General features: G+C 35.4%; 1 protein-coding gene across 1 annotated transcript; it reads right to left on the bottom strand.

The window, feature by feature from the left end:
* Positions 1 to 3092: 3092 nt before the first annotated feature.
* On the bottom strand, positions 3093 to 22069 carry LOC110459140 (glycerol-3-phosphate acyltransferase 3-like). The gene is made up of 14 exons (XM_021511243.1): positions 21898 to 22069; positions 15873 to 15975; positions 14056 to 14207; positions 13246 to 13288; positions 12802 to 12856; positions 12609 to 12674; positions 11645 to 11719; positions 11167 to 11347; positions 10722 to 10837; positions 10459 to 10514; positions 9680 to 9765; positions 8088 to 8216; positions 5484 to 5563; positions 3093 to 4351 (listed from the first exon to the last, which is right to left on the bottom strand). Exons 1-14 carry the CDS (start codon positions 22039 to 22041, stop codon positions 4264 to 4266), a joined length of 1374 nt encoding a protein of 457 aa, XP_021366918.1. The 5' UTR covers positions 22042 to 22069; the 3' UTR covers positions 3093 to 4263.
* Between the last annotated feature and the right edge of the window lie 1864 nt (positions 22070 to 23933).

Genomic DNA, 23933 nt, shown 5'->3' with positions numbered 1-23933 from the left:
AATTACGAATGCCATCATATAACAAGTTTAACTATAGAACAAGTTTCGCGGAAACTAAGGTCACATTCAAAAGCATTGTACTCAAATATATTGTATACTTTCAGCGGTAACTATATTTGGGGTTATCCCCAAACAAAAGCCTTAGACAGAGACATAAAACAAGAGCCTAGCTTATCCCTGAGTGTTACATGTAAAATAAAGAAGGGACTATTTTTAGATATGACTTTCATATTTAAAAACAAGATTATGGGTTTACTGGCTTAGGCTACCACTGGTGATATGTGGTGGTAATTTGTCCAACTTTTGAGCCACAGTTAACTCATTCACCCCTGAAGACACATTTGAACTCTTCCAATTCAAAGGTTGGAATAGTTCATTATGAAATTTCAGGGGTGAACGAGTTAACTATGTTACCAGCTATTTAAGAGGTACATATACCTTCCTATAACATTTCTTCAAGCTTCATTGATGGGTGATCTGAGAGATTAAGACTTTAACAAGGTGATCTGTTGGTCAAGCTAAGGGAGCCTACTACATCAGTAGCTTATTTTCATGATGGACTCTAATTTTGTGAACATTAAACCAATTCATGAATTGAAAAGTACCTCAGGAAGGATTTGCACTTTTTATAGATATAACTTCGTGAAGTTTCCACTATTTTTTGAAAACAGAAAGCAACAAACCCTGAAGACCATCAACAACTATCACCTATCACTCATGATGACATCAACAACGAACTACCACTTTTTAATATTGAAGCATTTACAGCTTGTGAATATGTTGGTCATATCCGAGCCTGGGCAATATAAAATTACAAATTTAACAAAATTAATTATCATTACAGCATCTTGACTAGTCAAAGTTTTATCTTACTCCATTTTTCCCATTCATGGGTTGAAAGTGGCATCAGTGAAAACATGGACTTACCCTAAACACGATGACAGTGTAAGTGTATTACTGGTAATGGCAAACAAATTGAATTTTACACACTTAAAGTTACAAATCTAACAAACTATCTTACATGTAAATGCGTATTCATTTTCTTATGGAATTTATATGAGAAAAACTCAAGAAAACTTACACATGTATATTAAAATAAACACATTTAGATAAATCAAGATATTTTTATCACATAACCAGTAATTATATAAATTATGCAAACATTTATTAATTATTATGTAGAATATATTAAACAGTACACTCACTGAAGAGTAAAATGTAACACTTTATGCTGGTATTTTTTGGTCCAACCAAACTTACCAGTAAAAAGATATCTTTTACTCTTCAACAACAGTTACCATTATAGTGAAATTACAAAAAAAAACATTCCAAACAATTAAAACACTGACACGTGGAATGCCCATTAAAGGAATTAAGTATATATAATATAATTTTGTACTGTAGATAACGCACATCTGATTACAATCCGATTGATTATATTTTTTCATAAACTAAAACTGAAGTGTTCAGGACAGTAAAACAAGATCTATTCATTATATACGGTAATAAGACCTGCTATATATTTTCCCAATTTTTGAGGTTCTGACTGTCACAGGCAGAACATTGAAGGAACCACACTGAGTAAAACTGAAACATGTGAATGATAGCTCACATCAAGATTTCTAGTCAAACAGCACAGTCGATCAACAGAAAAGGGAATTTCTAACTGTTACAGCCCTGACATCATGCCCTTTGACCTTTGACACTGATGAAAACTGGCTTAAGATATAAAGGCTGACATTTTTTTTCTATGGTAAAAATTTAATAAAAGGTTGCATTAATTAAAACTCTGATAAAGACCGAGATCAGCCTTAACCCTTTCACCACTGTAGACCATAATGGTATTAATGGACTCATCCAGATCAATTCATGGTAGAGTGTACTAAAGTTACATAGGGGTGAAAGGTTTAAGGCAGACATTTTCATCTCTGTTAAGATTTAAGTCACAGTGACAAAATTACAGTGCACTGCAGACTTTCTGTCTGTCTGTGATGCAGTTATGGGCAGATCTGCTTGAGTGATCAACACAATGACCTTGGAGTAGAGCTCTACATTGTCTGTGCTATAAAATCAAGTTATGTGTTATAAATACTATGGAAATGAATGCCAATGGAAGAAGGGTTCCGAACAAAATCAGAACAGTAATACACCTCCAGCAAACACACACTTGTGGAGGTATTAGCCAGGTGGCTTTGGAAAATTATGATAGTTTAGCTCCTGCGAAACTTCCATATTGCACCAAGGATCCCTGCCCCACTGCAATGTGTTTTTTCCTATATACAGTAACCTCCCCTTAACTACCATTTGGATATAACTGTAGCACAGTTTGGCCAGGATACTTCCATTGACCACATAGGTAAACTGGTTAGAGCCATAGTATAACTATCTGAAGTCCAGGGTTCAAATCCGGATCTAGCCCCACAGATCTTTTACTCTTAGAACACTGTTGTTCATAACATTTTTTTTATTTCATCTTTATGATTTTCTATAAAAGCCCCTGCAAGGTATAATTTTCTTTTCAGAAATTATTTATCAAAGCTTTAGACATGCCAATAAAAACAGTTTCCAATACTTTGTTGCAGATTTTAGCAGTTGTCCAGGGATCCTTATTGCATCAACTGATCATTGTGTAGTTTGTATATGTATGATTTGTATTGGATCTTAGTGTGCCTTTTCCTAGTTAAAAAGGATGCTATACTTATATCAAATGTAGTAAAATGATAATAATAGATAATACTGAAGTCAAATCAAGATATCTTCAACATTTTAAAAGTTACTGCCCAGACAACGCGCTGTTATAAGAACCAAAGAAATCAAAAACAGAAGAACCAGTATTTAATACAATTTGTCTCCCTTCAACAGCAAGGGGACACATAGGGTACATTTGCATATCCGGTTAAAACGGTTGAACGGGTTGAACCTGTAAAGAAAAGGTACAGATCTGAACCGAGGCTGACCTCAGGAAAATTTCGGCACGTGTAGATTGAGGGGTCCAGACGTAACTAGCCGAAACTAAAATGCTGACTATTGCCAGTTTGCGTTATTTCTTTCTAAAACTATGTCAAGCCACATGTAGTTTTTTAAGATACGTTATGTAATTTCGTGGACGGATGAAAGAAGGGCATATTATTCTTGATACATTGATTTTTATTCTCCGAAACTGTGCATGTTTAGCTCTGCTTGTAGAACGGTCCAAATGAGTTCGTTTATCGTGGAAAATTTCTGCGACACACGTACCGTTTCAACCGGGATACACAAATGTAGCCATAATGAAATGGATGATATTGATACAAACACAGGAAAAAATAAATGGTTACTGTAAAGTGATCTAAGACAGGACATTATATGCTCGGACCAACTTGCAACAAAAGGAATTTCTCTCAATATATTGTGATCATGCAGAATTCACCTCCTTGAAAATTGGATGAAAATGGATGTAAAGAGACATGATTTATTTACTGTTTTACAGTACTTTATGTGTGATAAAAGGAGGGGGGAGACTTACAATCTATGGCTAAGTGACATTTGTGATGGTCACATACTGATACAAATGGAACAGTGTCCTAAACAAAACAAACCAAACCTTAAGATTTCAATCTAAGTGGGGCGGCGTGATGGTCTAATAATATATTTCTACAGATCAATTGGGATGAAGTTAAGCTAACTATCACTAGCACGGTCAACTTTGGAAGGTTAAATCCACAAACGTAAGCTTAAGACTCAACACGCACCTCTTAATGTCGAAGTATTTGTGACCTGTGATAAATAGCTTCAGAAAGAACATCCATTCTAGATCATGCCTATGTCTACTTTTGTGTAAATATTAACAAACTGCTATTAAACTATCAGAGATTAGAGAGTTTCAAAACTTCTGACATAACATCCATTCTGGAGTATGTCCATGTCTACAGCAGTCTAAAAATTAACAAACCGCTATTAAACTATCAGGTATTGGACATTTTCAAAGCTTAAACTATTTGATATTGGACATTTTCAAAGCTTCCGACGCAACAACCATTCTAAAGCATGTCTACGTCTTTCAATCTAATCAATATTAACTACTATAAATCTCTCAGAGACTGGATAGTTTCACAGTAATAGGTTAAAGACACTTACAGCACAAACTAACAGCTACGAACATTTAGAGAAATAGTTTTATCACATATGTTTGTCATACACCGAATGTCCAGACTTTTCTCTATAACTGTTCCATTCTCGAGTATGTCAACAATTTAAATCAATCACCCAATACATTTCACTCTTTCAATCAACTTTCAAAAGTTTACTGAATTCCTCTTGTGGTTTTAACTTGTATGCATCTTTTACTTTTGTTCTTTTCAGCTGCCCATCCCTGCAATAGATAGAACATAGTACCTATGAGTATAGAGTTTCTGAGGTCGGCAGAAATTAGAACTGTAAGCCACGTTACAGGTAACTTAATCTCCCATTCTAAATCAAAATTGTCAAAATAAAAGTTGACAAATTGTATGTGTCAATCAGAAAATGATGACGTGTACCTAGTTATATAAAAATTAGTTGAACAGTGTACAGCTGGACTGATCATGTGTACAAATTATTACTGGTGGTTGACATCATTCCCTCACCTTAACCCTTTCACCCCTATGTAACTTTAGTAGACTCTACTATGCAGTGATCTGGATGAGTCCATTATGGTCTACAGTGGTGAAAGGGTTTAGGTTTAAACGAGGGAATTCTCAGTCTGTCATAACAAGTGTATGACATCACATCAACAATGTACTGACATCACATCAACATTACATTAATTAACATCATGACAACAATATGCATTGACATCATACATACATAGATTTTATTCTGATAAAATTAGGATTTTACAATCCTTTGACAGTCACTGCTGAAATAAAAAATAATAAAATAGAAACATTTTAAAAGTTGCGACGCTTAGATTTAGATTTTTTCAATAAAACTATTTCATGGCAACGATGCATTTACGTCATGCAATGATGCAATGACATCATGACAATTAATGTCACCTCAATATTGCATATATGTGATGGAGCCAGTAGGGCAAGAGAAAAAGGATTGAGCAACACCCTTGGGACTCTGTAACATGTGTGAATCTCAACCCACAGGATGGTTCTTAGGATGCCAAGCACTCTGCCAGCCTCACGTTTGACAATGTAGGAGTCTTTCCCCTCAAGTTGAGATCCCACTATCTCATCCTCATTGGGGCGAAAGATTAGTATTAGTCTACAGATATGAAGAAGGTCAAACAGATGGATGGACAACCTGACACATAACACATTGTCGAAATGATGAAGTACAAAATAGAGTAATAACTCTGCCAAAATTTGCTGAAACTGCACAATGAATAGAAACTTTGTACTCAGCTGTACAAAGTTTCATTCAAATTTAATAAGTAATTTTGAGGGATCAGTACAATGTACAGATAAGGTGATTCCAGTACCCACCTTAACTTTGACATGGGGTTATGAACTTACCATTCTAAATCTACTAATCCACCCCGTCTTGCAATTTCTTTTTTCACCCTATTTGCAAAATTGACTGCATCTTCTGTTTCCTGCAAAATTAAAGTAAAATATGAAATGAAATGTATCGAAATATTTTTCATGCAGTATAACTCGGAACATTCTGCATATACAGAAAGAGTCTAATATATTCAAACTTAACATGAGCGAATGGAGCATGGATACTGGCGTACCCAAGGCAAACCCGAGCGGTTAAGTAGGTGACCCTACACTATCCTGGTGTAAGGCGAGTGCGCTATCCACTGTCCTTCCCGACAAAGGTCTAGGGAATCCAACAATATAACCTTTTAACTTGTATCATCACCATTGTATCATTTCATTGGCAGAATGGAATTTGAATAATCTTTCTAAAAACAGCTTAAAGTATCAAATATTGCAAGAGAATATCAAAAATTATCTTTGTACCATATTTCTATTACAATAGTTTTTGATGTCCCTTACAGTCAATTGGTGGGTTTTTTTCATGCTTGGGATATTACCTTCAGAAAATCAAAGACAAGTAACACAGACGCAGGACATTTTCTGACATAACATCCATTCTGGAGCATGCCCATGTCTACAGAGGTCTTAAAATTAACAAACCGCTATTAAACTATCAGATATTGGACGTTTTCAAAGCTTAAACTATTAGATATTGGACATTTTCAAAGCTTCCGACGCAACATCCATTTTCTATTTAACTAGTCCTTTGACCTTCCAACCAAAAAAAAATTAGTGTCAAACCCTGATTGGTGGGGTGGTGCAGTGGATAGCACACTTCCTGTCAACAAAGTGGCCAGGGTTTGGTTCCCTGATGGGGGTGAAAAGATGTATGGGGTCACCAGCAAGACCACATGGGTTTTCTTCGGATACTCCAGTTTCCTCCCACATTAAGACCCCCCACATGCTAACATCTGGGCCAACAAGAGTTCTTAATATAAGTTGAATTGACTTGTTTCATAATTCTTGTAAAAAAAATAAAGTTTATATTTTGTACAAACCCTGATCAGTGGTTTTTTCCCGATGTTTATATCAGGCTAAAAAAGGGTTCTTAAGGTGGCTCCACACTTTCGCAATTAACCAGCAAAATTTGTTGAAACTTTCATATAATGGTTATGCAACTATGTAGAGTTATTTTTATGAAAATCTAAACATTCCGATAGTTTGGGGAATTTTTTGGAAAAAATACCAAAAAATTGAATTTTCGCCACTTTTAATATTTTCCGTTTTTTTTTGTGTGTGGCATTGTTCGGAACAATAAAAACAATAAAAAAATGAAAAGAAGCATTTATAATTAATCCTACAAATATTTTATTTATCGCAAAATATGTAACACATGTTACACAAAGTGTTTTTTATTGAATTTGAACGGATAAAAGTGATTATCTACAAGCTAAAAGCAAACAGGACACACAGATCTATACATATAGAGTGGGAAATTGAACAAAATATACACAATGGCTTTATAATTAATTTATTTTACATTTTACAATCACTTTGATCCGGGTGAGAGTTATCTTCCTTGAAAAAAATCGGAACTTTTTGCAGAGGGATGACATTTACACAATGACAGTTGTCTCTGTTTACATATAACAAATGATGGAAATAAATCAAAAATATGATATCAAAATTATCAATTTATTGTTCTTTAATGGAACCAAATTACCCTCAGTCATGTACACTTTGGACATCATTCCACAGTCCGCTAACTCACGGTATATTTATAATTACATGTCAGGTACATATGTGACCAGAGGCTATCGCATGGTATGCCGTTCTCACGTGCCCTCACACATGCATTTCATAGGTATCTTGATATTTTACAAAACATTATTTTCACAGAGTAAGTAGACTACATTTGTAAACACGATTTAATCGACAGAGCGAAACTCCCTCAGCTTATGAACTCGTGTAAGCACGTGATATGCACATATGAGGTTGGTACGTCCGCATTCCATGTGTTTCCTATATGACCTTCTTGAGGTCGTCTGGTCTCATGTCACTGTCTTCCCGTGAGTCTGTTTATGTCAATGAATTGGAAAGCTTTATTCCTGAAGTACGTGTGATTATACATTTCCCGGTAAAATCTCGATATCGGGTGTTGACATATCATCGGCACGCACGTGTACTATTGTTTACCAGGGGCCTGTTCGTTTATGCGGAACAACCGGTTTGACCGTTTATAAATGTAACAATTCCGGGTATAAATCCTGGCGGACCTACAAATGTGTATGCAAGACTTGCAAGGCTTTCTCAAGGCTCGCCTGAAAGCAGCATCAGATAACTAGGTCTTACCTTATTTAATAAACGAACAACAGTGGTCCGATCGGTTTGACCGTTTAAACGCAAACGGCCCAGGTGTTACTATAATTTGCACTACGATATTGAATACCCGATACGCAAAACGGAAATGACGACACGGTGTACATGCACATTTCGATCAAGATAATTGAGTCCGAGCTGTCCTTTTTCCGGAAGTACGTCACAAAAATGGACGCTGATGACGATGTGTCGAGCCACCTTAACTGGAGATTGCTTATAATCATGATTTAATACTGATTTTTTCGTGCAACTTACATTTTTCATCATGGGAGGTAGATACCACACATCTGCCACTAGTGCCCAACTGGTCAGGATCTGGAAGATATGGCTTAACATGCCCATCTTACTGCTGTCCCAGAATGCATCACCAAAACGTGGGTCATACTGTACACAAAAATTAGTGAACTCGAGTAAAATATAAATAAATACTCTAGATCCACAAGTAATCACAAAAAAAATCTACAAAAACAGTCTTAGGTAGTATTAATATAAATTATACAGGTGTACAAGAATTGTTTTCAAAGACATGCAAGTTGAAATTCATTTATTATCGCTCTAAGTTGACGGCACTGCAGTGCTGTCAAGAACTTGATTATTTCATTGTAACCAGATATCACTAGGCCGTCATAATGTCCTTAACAGGCTACTGATTTTAGTCACCATAACGGTCTGGTCAGTGTGAATAAAACACAACAGACTAATGATTTTAGTCACCATAACGGTCTGGTCAGTGTGAATAAAACACAACAGAATTAGTTTCTTTATTTACTTACTTGCTAACCAGTACATGATCAATTGTTGATTTGTGAAATGGTATTGTGACTAAACTTTGAAACAACCAGAGTCTAATTCTTGCAATATAAAATGTAGCACTAGGTTCTTCAAATCATTATTTTATCCAACATGAGGAACTATTTCCCATAATAAATTCCCATGTACAATTTTTCACAAACTGTAGTCTTACATAAAAATTGTTTTATAAAAACTTGCTTTAAAGGGGCCGGTCGGGGAAAAAATGTCATATTTGCTAAAATGGCATACACATGTTTAAAATCCCTTCGTATGAAATATACCGATTCAAATTTTGCTGAAATTCACTCCCTAAGAGTAAAAATTATAATTATATTAAATAAATCCTAAATCGTCACCTGACGGTCTAAAACTCTCAATTGACCCAGATCAGTGATGTAATTTTACCGCATGCGCGTCATCAACAAGGCCAAATGTAAACATCGCAGCGAAAGAAAAAGATGCATGCAAAAGTCATGACAGGCACGAGGTATCAATACCGTTATATATAACAACAACATATAGGTAGAAATACTACACTTGCATCATACGTGACCTTTGAAAACAATTATTTACGTATAGTATTGCTGTCTTGTCCACTAGTTGAGGCCGACATGGCTGATAGACAGCGTGCTATTGTTGTTATCTTCACTGCTTCACTTTCGAAACAACCACGTGACATATATAAATAGATCTGCGCTAAATTTACGCTGGGTTTCCCCGAGATTTCAGTGGTCAAAACTGGACATTGCAAGCAGAACTCGACCATCATATTGCCGTGGTATAACTTTTGGAAGGCCAGAGAACGCATTTAGACCCATTTATTTTGTATTTTTTCCCCCGACCAGCCCCTTTAACACAGACTCCTGCCTTTAACTACCACCTAATCCAAATTGGTGTTTTCTTTATATCAACCTGTCCATAAAGATCACCTGTATAATAAGACCAGTTTTGCTTGCCTTCTCTTCCATGGTCATTATAGACAGGTCTCAATGACAGTTTATATATATTATTAGTTAATGTCAGTCTATAAATATAATGTTACACTAAATACATACCTTTATAGCTACTGGATATATTGTGGATCCCACCTCAAAACTTCCCTTCTTAAACATCACAACTGAAGTATTGTTTATACATGTCCCTGAAATGGATAATTGCAGGAAAAATCAATGAAAATTACTGACATAATAATATCAAAACTGCAAACAAAATCATATATAAGTTGTGAAATGAAGGGAAATATTTATTGTTTTCATTATGATGTTCAAAAGTATATATTTTTTATTGTGCATGTCATAAAATCTTCATCTGTATGATGTTTCCAAGAACACTATACCCTAAATGTTCAGATATACAATCTTCAGTTTTATTGGATAAAAGAAAACTATATCTTCTCAAATTATATATACATAAAATGCATATCATAATGTTTAATTGCATATGGATCTAGGGACAGACAATTTAAGGATGGTGGCTATCTGACTGTGACAAGAATCTCCTTTACAGAAGAGTTCTGCACAATTAAACCTGTATAATAGGGCTTAAGAAGTGTAATTTTAATTTGTATTTATACAATTATTAAATTGTCACTATGTGTTAACTAACATCACACAAATTGACTATATTTCACTTTTGGATAATGCTTATAAAGATTGAACCTGAACTTTTGTAATTCTATAATATAAATAATTAAGTATAATGATAACCAAATGATTTCACAGGAGTTAACTCAAACACAAATTACTTGTACAATGTGTAACATAGCATACACCTTTAAGTAATTAGAGTTAATATTAATTAAATAATTTGGATTGTCAGATTTTGTATGTCTCACCTTCAGGAAATATCAATATAGGTAGTTTATCTTCATTATCTACATGTTCTTTTAATCTGTAACAAAATAAACTCACTTTAAACAACATGATATATACACACTATATATCACTAGATATCTTATTAGTTTAAATGTTATAGCTCCAACAAGCTTTTATTGAAATCCAACAAGCTTTAGAGCATTTTTTACTTTTAAATTTAAAGAAAGATATTATAAAATTGATGAACTGTGTATAATTGATGAACTGTGAAGTGCTAACATACCTTCTTGCTACCAAGTGTCTATCCCTGACCTCTGACCTTTCAAACCAAATGTGGGATGTGGCTCGCGAGAGAGCTCTCTGGACAATGCCAAGGAACCCATTGTGGGCCTGTCCAACCTAGCAGAGAATAGGCAATGCCAAATAATGTACACATTTCCTTGAAAAAAATTGGTTTGAAGCATCAATGCAAAATACATATTTACTGAAATAAATCAATTTGTTTACTTATATGTTACATAGCAGTATAACGAATATGTTTCTATGATATTTTTTCATGTGAATATATAAACTTTATTTATTTTACAACAATTATGAAACAAGTTTTTACAACTTATATATGGCTGCCTTGGTGAAAGGCAAGTGTGTTATCCACTGCGCCACCAGACCACTTTAAAAAAAAAAAAAACACATGCTTTATAGGCAAACAGTACATTACACAAAGTTACCATAGCATAACAACCGTCACAGGATAGGATGATAACATCTATGGGTGAAGTATGGTTCGCCACACATATCCCGTTTTTGGCGATGTTCTCTCGGTTGTGGAACGTCAGCACGGCAGAACATGCCCTTGCTAACAAACGGTGAGACATCAGGCTCGCTTTTTGATTTAATCTTTTTTTTAGGCTGAAAGAAAAAGTGGTAATACCGAATTAATGAAGAAGCATTTTTAATTTTGTATTACAAATAAAGCATGCGAGAAATAATTTCCCCTACACTAAATATGTTTCTGGGTCTTGATCCATCCAATTCGCTATTTGTGACCTCATTATCTTAGAAAATTGATCTCCAAAGAGACTTTGAAGCTAACTCCAGTTTGGGTTATAACATGTCAATTTTAAGCAGTTTAAATTGACAAAGTGGTTAGAATCGACAGAAAATGAACAATGTGTTTATCACATCAGGTACAGAACATGCACCTACTTGCTCTCTGGTAGATACCCAAGGACGGCTGTGGAAATTATCAGCCAGGATAGCCCTGTACAAAGGACAAGCGTTCTGAAACAAAAAATATACTCTATTATGTTGTTAGCAGAAATTAATACTTTAGAACATTTGTGCATAATGTCACAGTCCTGTGGTCTGTTTAAACTTTACATTAGTTAATTGCTGATTGACTGTCTAATCCCTTAAACGCAGGGTGGTCATGCATGTGCCCTTGACATCACCCAGGTGAGGTTGCTGAGGGGCTTTTATCATTATCAACTGAGCGTCGTCTGCAGCTTGCGTAGGGTTTCAGTACCAAATCACCTACCATGTACTGTACATGCGAGTACATTATGTTCTTATCTCTCACTAGTAAGAGTGATAAAGAGATATATGACATGAAGTATCAGTTTAGAAAGGTTTCCATATCAACATCAAAGCAACACATTTTTAAGGAGGCACGGTAGTCTAGTGGTAGGACGCCGGGCTCGTGACTGAAGGGTTGCATGTTTGAGTCACGGCACTGTGTTGTATCTTTGAGCAAGATACTTTACTCTGCTTGTTCCAGTCTACTAAGCTGTAAATAAGTATGTGGTTGGGCAGTGCGAGAATTGTTGAATGCTAGCTGTTAGCACCGAAATGGCAGCTTGACTGTATGCCCCCCAGGGATTTGAGAAAGGTATTGGCTGGTTGCAAAGGCCCTATAACCACGGATAATAATTTGTGAACCGCTTTGAGACGACCTACGAACTAGTTTGTGATAAAGCGGTATATAAGAACCTCAAATTGTTATGATTATTATTATTTTTGCTACCTACCAACCACCAGTTAAAATCCTGGTTTGGGTTCAGCCAAACACATATTTTTTTACATTAATACTGGCCTAGTAATCTCACTGGATGAAAATTATAATCAACAGACATCCCCTTTTGCTTATGTATACTAGAACATGTATATTTACCTAAAGGGCAAGAGGATGAAGTATCTGACAAAACATCCAAGGCACCAAAGAATAGTGAGACGCATACTGCAATAAACAAAATAGAAAATTATACAAAATATAACATTTTGATTTACAGGGCTCACAAATTTTATGTCCATTTTCAAAGAGGATTGGTTCCAGTATAACTTTTTCATAAATTTCACATAAATACCTGATAAATTGGTAGCCTAGTGTCGTTCTTGTAAGAAAGTTCCAACTTTTCAATTCTACAACGGAAACGAACAATAATCTTAGGGGAACATTTTACATTGTCTGTTAATATCCTGGCATATGTCACTATCCAGAAAAATGTTCATAATTTCAGACAAAAATATACTGATCTTTATTAAACGTTTGCTTCTTCAGTATCCAACTTTTCAAGCTTATATCAATTTCCAGAAAATTAACTTGATATTTTTACAGTTGTGTGACTTATCATTTATTTTATGAGTTTCAGAATTCAGAAAATAACGATTTGCTGAGAGGAACTACTTTTTTAACAATCTATTTTATGTACCGGTAACTAAAATCTGTGTAAAATCTTCGAGTTTTGTTTTCCACCTAACCCCTGTATAAAGGTTATACCTGATAAATGAAGTGTATAAAGATTACCAACCTTCAGCTGTAAAACACTGTGTCACATCATCTTCAATGATTGCCTGGAGTAAAAAGGAAAATTTGAAAACAGAATATACTAATCATATGAATATTTTTCTGGCAATAAGTCGATGCCTAGTAATGAGCCCACCATGGCTATATACATTGTAGTTCAGAAGAAATGCCAACACATTCTGTTTAATTGTAATGTAGTAAGTCCAGCTCCCTACTTGAGTCACAGTTTATGTCTTGGCTTGTAAGTCTGACTACTACATGTATATTCCGTCTTTGCGTATTGCAGAGTTTTCTTCTCTTGGGAGCAGGTATTGATTGTTACGTCATTGGTTTGTGTGAGAAAATTACGTCAGTTTCTCAAAAATTGATGACGTTACTCTCACAAACAAGTGACGTAACAATCAATACCTGCTCCCAAGAGCAGATAACTCTGCAATACGCAAAGACAGAATAGCCATTGGATGGAGTACTAGTCATAGTGTAGACATACCATTTCTTTCACACTGTTTAGACCAGAGATACTTAATAAATGAAGTAACATCTTCCATTTTTTCACCAATTCTTTTATTAAACTGATCAATGGGGATGCCATCTTTAATAACCGTTTAATTGAAAGTTTCCAGGGGTGTCAGTTGACCTTTGATCTTTGACATTTAGCAATTTCAGAGGTCATATCACCTTTTCCTAAAAACACATATAAAAAAGTTTTTTTAACCCAAAGGTCCAAGCCTATTTTTGGGAGTCAAAAATATACACTCAATGATCTGATAAAACCTTTGGTTTAAAATATCATGAAGAAATAAAAATCACTTACTTCCACCCCACATTTTGAGAAGTACATTACATCAGAAACATGGAATTCCTTTTTCAAATTTGTAATATCGTATTCTGGCCTCTGAGAAGGCATCTTAAGACTCCCCATGGCAGAGATAGAGATGTCACGACGAATGACTTGCTTATCGTGACCTGAAAAGAAATTTTCAAATATAACAACAAGGTCACAGTTACAATTAGGTTAAAGATGTTTATAAATACAATTAGGTCACTATTACTGTCCACCTTTTTAAGGGACAGGTTGATAGAATATTGTAAGAATTCAAAACTAAAGGTAATCTGAAAGTAAATATGTTTACTTAACAGAAACAGATTTAATCATTCAAACAAAAAATATTTCTAAAACATTCGTATTTCTGACAACATTAAATAATGTTTGGTTGAACATGATTGTGAGCTGTTTTTCAGATAAGGAGAATTTAAAAACTGCTTTATTACTTTAAACATATAGTTCTCATTTTATTAACAAAATGTATTACATTCTTGTACTACATATTACAAAATGTTTATTTTTATTTAGTTTTTGCATATCTTCAGATATTGTGTAGTGGCAAGGGCAATTCAATGCTAACAGGCTGTACATTGTGTCAACACAAATAAATCTGCACACACAAACAATAATATTCAAGCTTTATTCAGCAAACTATTTTTAATGAGAATAAATTTGACCGAAAATGGATTAATTCTGTTTGTCTTCTGCAATGCACATTTTACCTGTATGAGTCAAGTCAACAAAGTCTTGTTAGCTTATCCATGTTGTATTGTTACACTTGTAATCAATTTTTCAACAATTTTACCTTGATTAAAATTGGTCTTAAATAGGAAATGGCAATACACATGTACACGTATATCCTTTAACACTATAGTATACTCAGGCAATACTTTCAAAATAAAAGAACTCGGTCTCACTGAAATGTTTTTAATACAGGCAAATAATTAGAAGGATGTTATCAGCCTAACCTTGTATACATTTCTAAATCTGACTATTCGTGTTCTGTCATCAACATGGCCTGAAGGGATACATGATAGGCAGTTAGATACCACATGCTTGTTTTCAGTTCCCTCACTTTTTAAAATAACATGGGGAGATTTTATTGAAGGGATTTCATTCTACTTGATATGGTATATATAATTATATTAACACTTTTAAAAGATCAAATATAAAGAAAATACAACTTATATATGCTTGAGTTATTATGATAAATTGGTTTCCAAGTATACATTTAACAAATGCATTATTAGATAAACCCTGAATTGAAACTTTAAATGGTAAAAAAAAATTAAAAAAAAATTGAATGATTTATAATGATTAATTGTTATCCAAATATACATTATCAAATGCATGTATATGTATGTATATTAGATAAATGCATAATATAAATGGTTAACATGGGTAAACATGGGTGTGTCCTCCACTCATGTGTACTTCTGAACTATTTTCTCAGCTTCTGGAAACAGTTCACTGTTAGCAAACTACAATGATTACATCTTGATTAAACATAAATAAATAATTTTAGAATTAGTCAAATTAACTACATATCGGAACCACTTGTAAATGCTGCCTGCCCCAATGGAAAAAGACCTGAGTTTGTGAGAGATCCTATATTTTGCCTGTATTTTATTTTCCAATTTTGCTTCAAATTATTTAATAGTTGTACTTTTAACTACAACTGCATACTTTATTGGTGCATAAAGCCTAGTTAGTTCTGTTTTCAATACAAATAAAAAAAAAAAAAAATTTGTATGAATTGACAAAACATATTTATAATATTAAGACAATTAGCAAAGTTATAGTACCATTTTCTCTTGTCACTTCTTCCTCTTCCTCCTCTTCCTCCGACTCCGATCGATTGTAGTGCCTTTTGGTCTCATTATACAAAGCTATCCTCTCTTGACCCCACTATAAAACAAATTCAAAATAAGAGTTAACAGTATATATATATATATACTTATCCTGAAAACGTTTTGCAAATGAAGTTCAAATCACAAAACATTTAAAGTCAGAATTACAATGCAAGTTCTCTTTACAACAATAAATCAATAAATATTCAAGCTTCATTTTTTTTGACACAACCATTGTTTCTCTTAAATGACCCAGATACCCAAGTCCTTGAAAATGGTAGTTGTTATTCCCTACTTAATGATCAGCATTTTAGGGCAACGGCAACAACTGGTTCACCTGTTGTCCGTTTAATGTGACTGGGTATTTAGAATGCAACATGCTGGGTGCCTTCGGCATGGTATTTCAGTGAGATACTTAGTAGCACTTTTATAGCCTGCATCTGATCTGCGCCATCACAAGAAGGCATATACACCAATATACCCTGCCTCCAGCCACTTACAAACATGCATGCATACACACAACATATGAAGACACGTTCTTTGCTGTGGGTAGAATGCAAAACTCTTTACAACCAACCTAAATGACACACATACATATTTGTTCTATTTATTTCCCTTAATATATCTGCAGTTATTCAAAAGTAAACAAAATACATCTTTTATGTCCTAACCATGATCTTTCAAACAATGATCATTAAAGGCACTTTGGTAGTCATAGCAGGGCTCACACTGTCGGTAGCCAAAGTAGCCATTAGCAGTGGCCTTTTGTTTTCTTCCAACCATAATAGAAAACAGAAAAAGGACCAATGAATTAAAAGAATGATGCATCTGATCGTTTAACACAAACATAAATAGATATCTCCAATTCTGCGATGTTATATTAGTTGAGCTATTCTATGAGATTTTTGTTAAAATATTCTTCATATGGTATGTTCATCTCTGCATAGCGATGGTCCTGCAGCACTTCAACTGTATCAAGAGCATTTTCATTGATAAAGAAAATTACAAGATCACTTTTAACATAAATTGGTCCAGCATGCAATTGCCCTGCCATTGGTGTCATCCATCCTTGATATCCAGGGGTTACGCTCACTTTTAAATTTGCTCTCTACACCCCTGGATTAAAATATATGTCATAGCAAAAATGAAGGCACACGGCTAGCTATTTGATTGGTGTCAGGTGAATAAAACCTGACCAATCACTAGGCTAATACTTGTCCTTTGAAGATTACATTTAGGAGCGACGCCTGACTTCAAAGCCTGTCATTTTTTACGCGACCGCAGGATTCTTTTGATGTACCTCTAAGGACCAAACTAGTCGTGTTGTCTTATCCACAAGGTGCTGCACATTGAGCTATCGATTTTGCTAACTGACTGTTTGCACAATCAACAACTATGGACCTGGGCAACGGAAGAAATATCAACAGCTTTTCTCATTTGACATTGATCTCCAGTATGTCTAGGGTTATTGGAAACCTGCCTCTTCCAGGGTTTTAAATTTAAATGACCTACAGAAGGAGGCCTTCATAACATCGAGAGAAATGTTGAAATTTTTGGAATTAACCTCCTTTAGACATTGAAGTTATTAATCCACATGCTATTCCTCCAATCATCTTGATTTTAAAACAGACACGTACAGGTTATATATAATTACTGCTGAGGTTCTAACTGTTGGTTTGAGAAAATATTCCTGACTATAGATACCAGTAGTATTAAAACTGTGACAGCTATATATACATGCAATGATTTGTAACCAAAAAATGGGTGTGTTACAAGCTATACACTTGCAAGTCACACAAGAATAATCCTGTTTTACAAAATTGTAAACAAAATCCTAGCAATAAACCCAACATCTATATTCACCCACGTAGACCCTCGAACCAGACATGCACACCCTTACGCATACAAAGACATATCTGCTACAAAGGACACCTACAAATATTCATTCTTCCCACACACAATAACACAATGGAATCTCCTTCCCATAGCGGCAGTACAATGCACAACACTCTAGGACTTCAAGGCACACACATACCCTATGCAGTCCTTGAACCCCTCAACACGCTATGTCAGCTTATATCTTTTATCTTATAACATGCACAAAAAATAAACCTTATCTAATCACTGTAAATAATCCCTTTTTTCACCCCGCAAAGGTTCCCAAAGGCATACTCATCGGTATATTGATGGAGCCTTTAATTTGTACTCTAAAGAAGACGTTGGTTGTCACAGAAATATTATTTCTGTAAGGCCAAATAAAAAAATATGTGTTTCCTGTTTCAGCTCAAAAAAAATAGGGTAGGTAGGTTGGAAAAACATTTTATTTTATTTATTTATTTGTTTGCTGGTGAAGAAAAACTCCTGATTACCTTTGTGAATGTTAAAAATATGTATTTCCCCTACTGCTTGACACTAGTTTTTAGTAATCCAAACTCCACCGATGGTCACCAGTGTTACATTATCTTACGCATTATTGATGCTTTTTGTTCTCAATTTCCACTGCCACTATTTAAAATTGATTGAACAACAAAATAAGTACATTTATATTAACACTATATTCACATCACAAGTTTTTTAATACGTCATACAATATACAAGTCTTTACTTTTGTGAACTCAATTTCTCCACTCCAAACTTATCTCCAACTATAAACTGTAAAACTATACAGATTTACAAACTGCAGCTAAAACTACTATTATAACTAACTTCCTAATTCTCACTTTAACTATAACTTATTAACTTTCCTCTATATCTCTAGACCTTTCAACTCTGTCTCCCTGGCTCAACCTCCTTCCTCATGATCAAGACTCCTTAACTCAACTTCCCAACCCAATTAACTCTCTTCTCCTCCTTTGACTTCCAAGCTGAACTACCTAACTATCTGTCCCTTAGCAAAATTCTGCTACATTATAAATGTTGATGCTGCTGACCCCCGCCTAAAATTTGACCCCTACATGACTAGGTTCAAATAGCCATAAATTTATCCTGCTAAATTTTACTGGGTGAGGGGATCAGTATCAGCTAACACTGACATCACAGAGTGGACTGCCATCTCCTACACTACAGATGATCACACTAATCTACAGATCCCAACCTATATCATAACCACAATTATCTACCGTTACTTAGCGACTATCTTCAAATAAAACTCTAACACTGACCAGAGATAGTCTGCATCACCTATGTGTTTTGACTGGGGCTAGTTCAAGGCCAGCTCTACTCAAGGGTAACGGGTTGTTTCGCCCTAAATCCCGGTCACACTAATATAAGGGTTGTTTCGCCCTAAATCTTGTTTGCCCTAGGTTGTTTCACCCTAATTTCTTTTTTTGAATTTACATGCTCATATGATAATTAATATTCAAATGTATCAACTAAACTTATTGATGACTTTCTCCATTGGTGTGAGGTATAATTCATGTAGGGTATGTGAGAGCAGAGTCAGCTTTTCAAAGCTGTCGTTTGTCACACTCGCTTAAAAATGACTCAAGAAGTGCATAAATAACATTGCTCAGTTTCTCTCAGATGACATCGTTGTAATTAAGCTAACTAGTAGCTTGTGGTGATGTATGATGGTCCTTTCTTCTAATGTATGCTGTACACACGCATACTAATTAGACTTCTGGTTGCTATATATATAGTTATTTACAGTTACAGGTTCATTACTCTATCTGGTAGGGTTGGTGTATTCAGCTCCCACCCGTTGATTCCTCTCCTTTTAAAATTTGATGGTTAAGACATGTGATTTTTAAAAGCATGGTCAGTGCCAAACATTCAATTTGTTACATTGTTCACTTTTGACTGATTAGACTTGCATATATATATTTAACTAATAAAAAGATGGCTTGAATTTTGTCGGGTGATTTTTCCAGTGGCTGTTGATCAGCCGTGACTTTAAGGTGTTGAGTGTTGGAGAGATTACTACCTCCTCTGTTAGAGAGTTCCACAGATTTATCATTCTGTTGCTGTAGAAATTACCATATTTGTATAGTCTGCATGGTCTTTTGAATAGTTTCCTGGAGTGCCCTCTAGTTCGGTTGTCTTCAGCTTCATGAAATAGTTTGCCCTTGTCAAGAATGTCCATGTTGTTTAGTATTTTGTAGGTTTGAATTACATCAGCCTGATGTCTTCTATATTCGAGAGTTGGGAGTCCAAGTTGTCTTAGGCATTCTTCTTATGGTACGTTTTTAAGAGTTGGAATCCTTTTGGTCGCTCTTCTTTGGATGTTCTCGATTGTAATTTTGTCGCGGATCAAAAATGGTGATGTTACTGTTGTCGAGTATTCCAGATGAGGTCTAATCATCGTTTTGTATAGAGTTAGGAACATTACAGGGCTCATGGATGTTAATGTCCGGAATACTATGCCCAGCATCCTATTTGCTTTTGATGCAGTTAAGTTGGCGTTGATTGAGAATTTTAGCTGAGTGTCTATATATATATAATGGACACCTAGGTCTTTCTCGTGTTCCACTTGATGATTGGAGATTCTTTTCCATCTTGAGTTATGGTGTATATATGGTCACTTTGTCTCTGTCCAAGCTCCAGATGTTAGCACTTTGTGGTGTTAAGTTGCATGAGCCAGGTTTTGGTCCAATCACACATATGATTTATGTTGTCCTGTAGATTTTGGCGGTCTGCTAATGTTACATTTTTTGCAGAGAGTTTTGTGTCATCCGCAAATAGTTTGATCATACAAATTTACATATCAGGCATGTTGTTAACATAGATCAGGAACAGTATTGGTCCTAAAACACTCCCTTGAGGGACTCTACTTGTGGCTGGTTTCGGATTTGAGGTTGTACCATTGATCATTACTCATTGTACCGTATTTTCCAGGAAGGATTTTATCCAGTTTAAAATGTTTCCCTCATTTCCATACTGTTCTAGCTTGTGTACCAGGAAACGGTGTGAGACCTTGTCAAAAGCTTTACCGAAGTCCAGATATATAACATCTATGTTATCACCAGCTTCCAGTCCTGTATGCCAGTTTTCCAGGGATTCTAATACTTGGGTAGAACAGGATTTCCCCGGTCTGAACCCATGTTGGTCTGGTGTGAATAAGTTATTTATGTCCATGTGGGTTAGGATTTCATCCCTTATTAAACGTTGCATTATTTTGGATGGTACTGACGATAAACTTATTGGCCTGTAGTTACCGGGGTCTTTTTTTGGTCCTTTCTTGTAGACTGGTGTCACTGTTGCCTCTGTCCATGGTGTTGGCAGTTGGGATGTGTCAAATGATTATTGGAAGGTGATTTGTAGAGGTTATTTTAAGGTCTCTGCAGTTTCAAAAACAAGTTTTGGATGTATACCATCAGGTCCTGGTGATTTTGTTGGGTTAATCCGTTTGATGGCTTTAAGAACAGAGTCCTCTGTGATGATGATTTCTGATAGCGGATCTTGGTAGTTTCTCTTTGGAAAGGGTGGTAGTGGTAGATCTTGATCTCCAACAAAAACACTTGCGAAGAAGTTATTTATAGTATTTGCTGTGTCTCTGTCATCAGTAGTTATTTCCCCATTTGGTTTTTGAATTCTTCCAATACTTGATTTGACCTTAGTTTTTGATCTTACAATCGAGAATGCAATGCGTTTTCGTCACAGAATTAGTGTCTACATGAATACTTCAGGAGTACATTTCATTATTTGTAATAGGCTGTACATGTGCAGAAAATTTCCATAACTAAATATCCTCCTTTTTCTATTTACACTGTTCTTTATGCTCGATGACTAACCTGCTTACATAGCTCTACTGTATATTTTGCAGGGAAATGTCAGATGAACCCTTCTACGCTGACATGAGCGTGGATGAAATATCTCAAACACAAACTATAACACTGCGCATTTATCATTTGCACATAGAAAATATTTGATTAAACTGTTGATGCGTATACTCACACGAGAACAACATGGCATTGCAAGATAACAACTTAACAAGACAGACATCGGGATCATTACTAACCAACACGACACATACTGTACTCACCTGAAATATTTTCAACATTAAGTCTGCATATTTTCTTCGCATTCCCAGACTCCTTCCTAGTGAAGCCAGAATTATGGATAGCAGTATCAGGAAGCCAAGTGGAGTAAGCAACAATGTTAACACTACCAAGAGTTGTTCGTCCATTTTAGGTCATTGCCACTTTGATGTTTTGAAACCGTGCAATTCAATCGTTTAGAAGACGGGACACTTTGTCTACGTCAAAAGGGCGCTTTAGAATAACTAGCATACAAAGTCGAATATCTTTTTCCGGAAATCAATGTATGGGTACAAACTACAAGGTACAAGATAAAACAAAATGTTTTAAAATCGCCCATTGATAATAGTCAGCATTGGCTATGTAGAGCTGTTATTATGACAAACATGGCGTGTAAAAACAAATAACACTGAGCAAAGAGGTATACGTCTGCAGTGAGTCACAGAGAGGAAACGATGCTGTGAGCTACACATAAAAACACTGAACTGAATGTCGTACTATGGGAAAGTAAATATCTCAAATAAATTGCAAAATAGGAGGAATATCAACATATATGCTAGTGAAGTTAGCTTGTTTATCCATCTTGTGGTCGAAATTGACCCATGATTAAATTGAACGCCTATTTCCCCACATTTTTTGTACATGATATTTGGGGATTTTTAGGATGCTATTGTATATTCAACATTTAATTGACAAAAAATTTGCAAGGAAAAGAAGTGAATATTTCACATTCATAGTCCTTCAAATGATGTTTAGACACTTCCAAAATTGTATGTTTTGTGTTAACTGCTTAAAGAGCGGGTCACTATAAACGACTTATACAAATTAAAAGGCGCCCTTACAATTTCCCTTTACCCATTTTCTGCTGTGTAACATTGCAGTTGTTTGACCATTTGACCAATAAACGTTTAACCTTATTGCATTGATTGACCATTAGGTTTTTTTAAGTTAATGTGAATGATATTTGACAATTACTATTCCGTCTTTTCGTATTGCAGAGTTATCTGCTCTTATGAGCAGGTATTGATCGTTACGTCATTTGTTTGTGAGAGTAACGTCATACCTTTTTGAGAAAATGACGTAATTTTCTCACACAAACTAATGACGTAACATTCTCCAACCCTTCACAGGTGTGTCTCCCGTTTTAGCCGGGAAAGATCAGCTTTTCATCCCCTATGGGGAGACAGCCTCATGCCGATTAGCACGTGTTCAATTGTGACGTCATTAAAATGCGTCATCGGTAATTGTGACGTCATCAAAATTGAATGACGATATGCATACCCCACATGTGTTTTGTTTACAAACATGACAGACTACTGTCGGTGGAGCTGTGATTGAAATAATAGGATGGGAGAAAATAATAATCCCCTAACTTGAGGGTGTAACAGAGAAATCTCCAACCCTCGGGGTGATTTTTTTGGTTGTCTAACCCTCGGCAGAGCCTCGGGTTAGACAACCAAAAAACATCACCCCTCGGGTTGGAGAATTCTCTGTCACAACCTCAGGGCAGGGGAAGATAATATTAATCAATACCTGCTCACAAGACGGAAAAGGCCTATGTCTGAAAGGAATATTCAGATACTCGGACCCGCCCCCGTCCTCCATCCCTCTCTTTTTCACTTCACAATAAATCGAACCACTTTTTCGGTATTTCATCCTATCATTTTATGGGGAGGAAAGGGGGGCGGGGAAGAGGGCGTGTCTTAATCTAAGTTTCGTCTCTTTGGGTAGTGATGCGTCCGATACATAATAAACATATTTTACTCATTGTTAATTTAAAATTAACCAGTACACCTGGAATTTTATGAATTCGTATAATCAATGGTTTTAAACAACATTTTATACCAATATGTATTTCAACTTATTTGGTCCATATCATCACCGATGAACCTTAGAAGGAGGAAAGCTGTATGGTGCAATGCAAGGCATGGTTGGCATAGCGATATCTATTACCAAAGTGTAAACATCTTTACACTTGATGAGGTCAAAGACAGAAAGGTAGCCAGCTAGATTGTCAGTCTGATACGCTATCTTTCAGTGC

This window comes from Mizuhopecten yessoensis, unplaced genomic scaffold, assembly GCF_002113885.1.
Source record: "Mizuhopecten yessoensis strain PY_sf001 unplaced genomic scaffold, ASM211388v2 scaffold9977, whole genome shotgun sequence".
Classification (NCBI taxonomy): domain Eukaryota; kingdom Metazoa; phylum Mollusca; class Bivalvia; order Pectinida; family Pectinidae; genus Mizuhopecten; species Mizuhopecten yessoensis.
The sequence above is the reverse complement of the archived record's forward strand: the minus strand, read 5'-3'. Positions and strand labels throughout refer to the sequence as shown.

What these genes read in the sequence shown, in the direction of transcription:
- LOC110459140 (XM_021511243.1), bottom strand. Translation starts at nt 22,041, where the DNA reads ATGGACGAACAACTCTTGGTAGTGTTAACATTGTTGCTTACTCCACTT. An exon ending in CTAGGCTACCAATTTATCAG is followed by an intron (nt 12,675 to 12,801) that starts GTATTTATGTGA and finishes TGTTTATTGCAG; the next exon opens with TATGCGTCTCACTATTCTTT. An exon ending in GGATTAGTAGATTTAGAATG is followed by an intron (nt 4,352 to 5,483) that starts GTAAGTTCATAA and finishes TATCTATTGCAG; the next exon opens with GGATGGGCAGCTGAAAAGAA.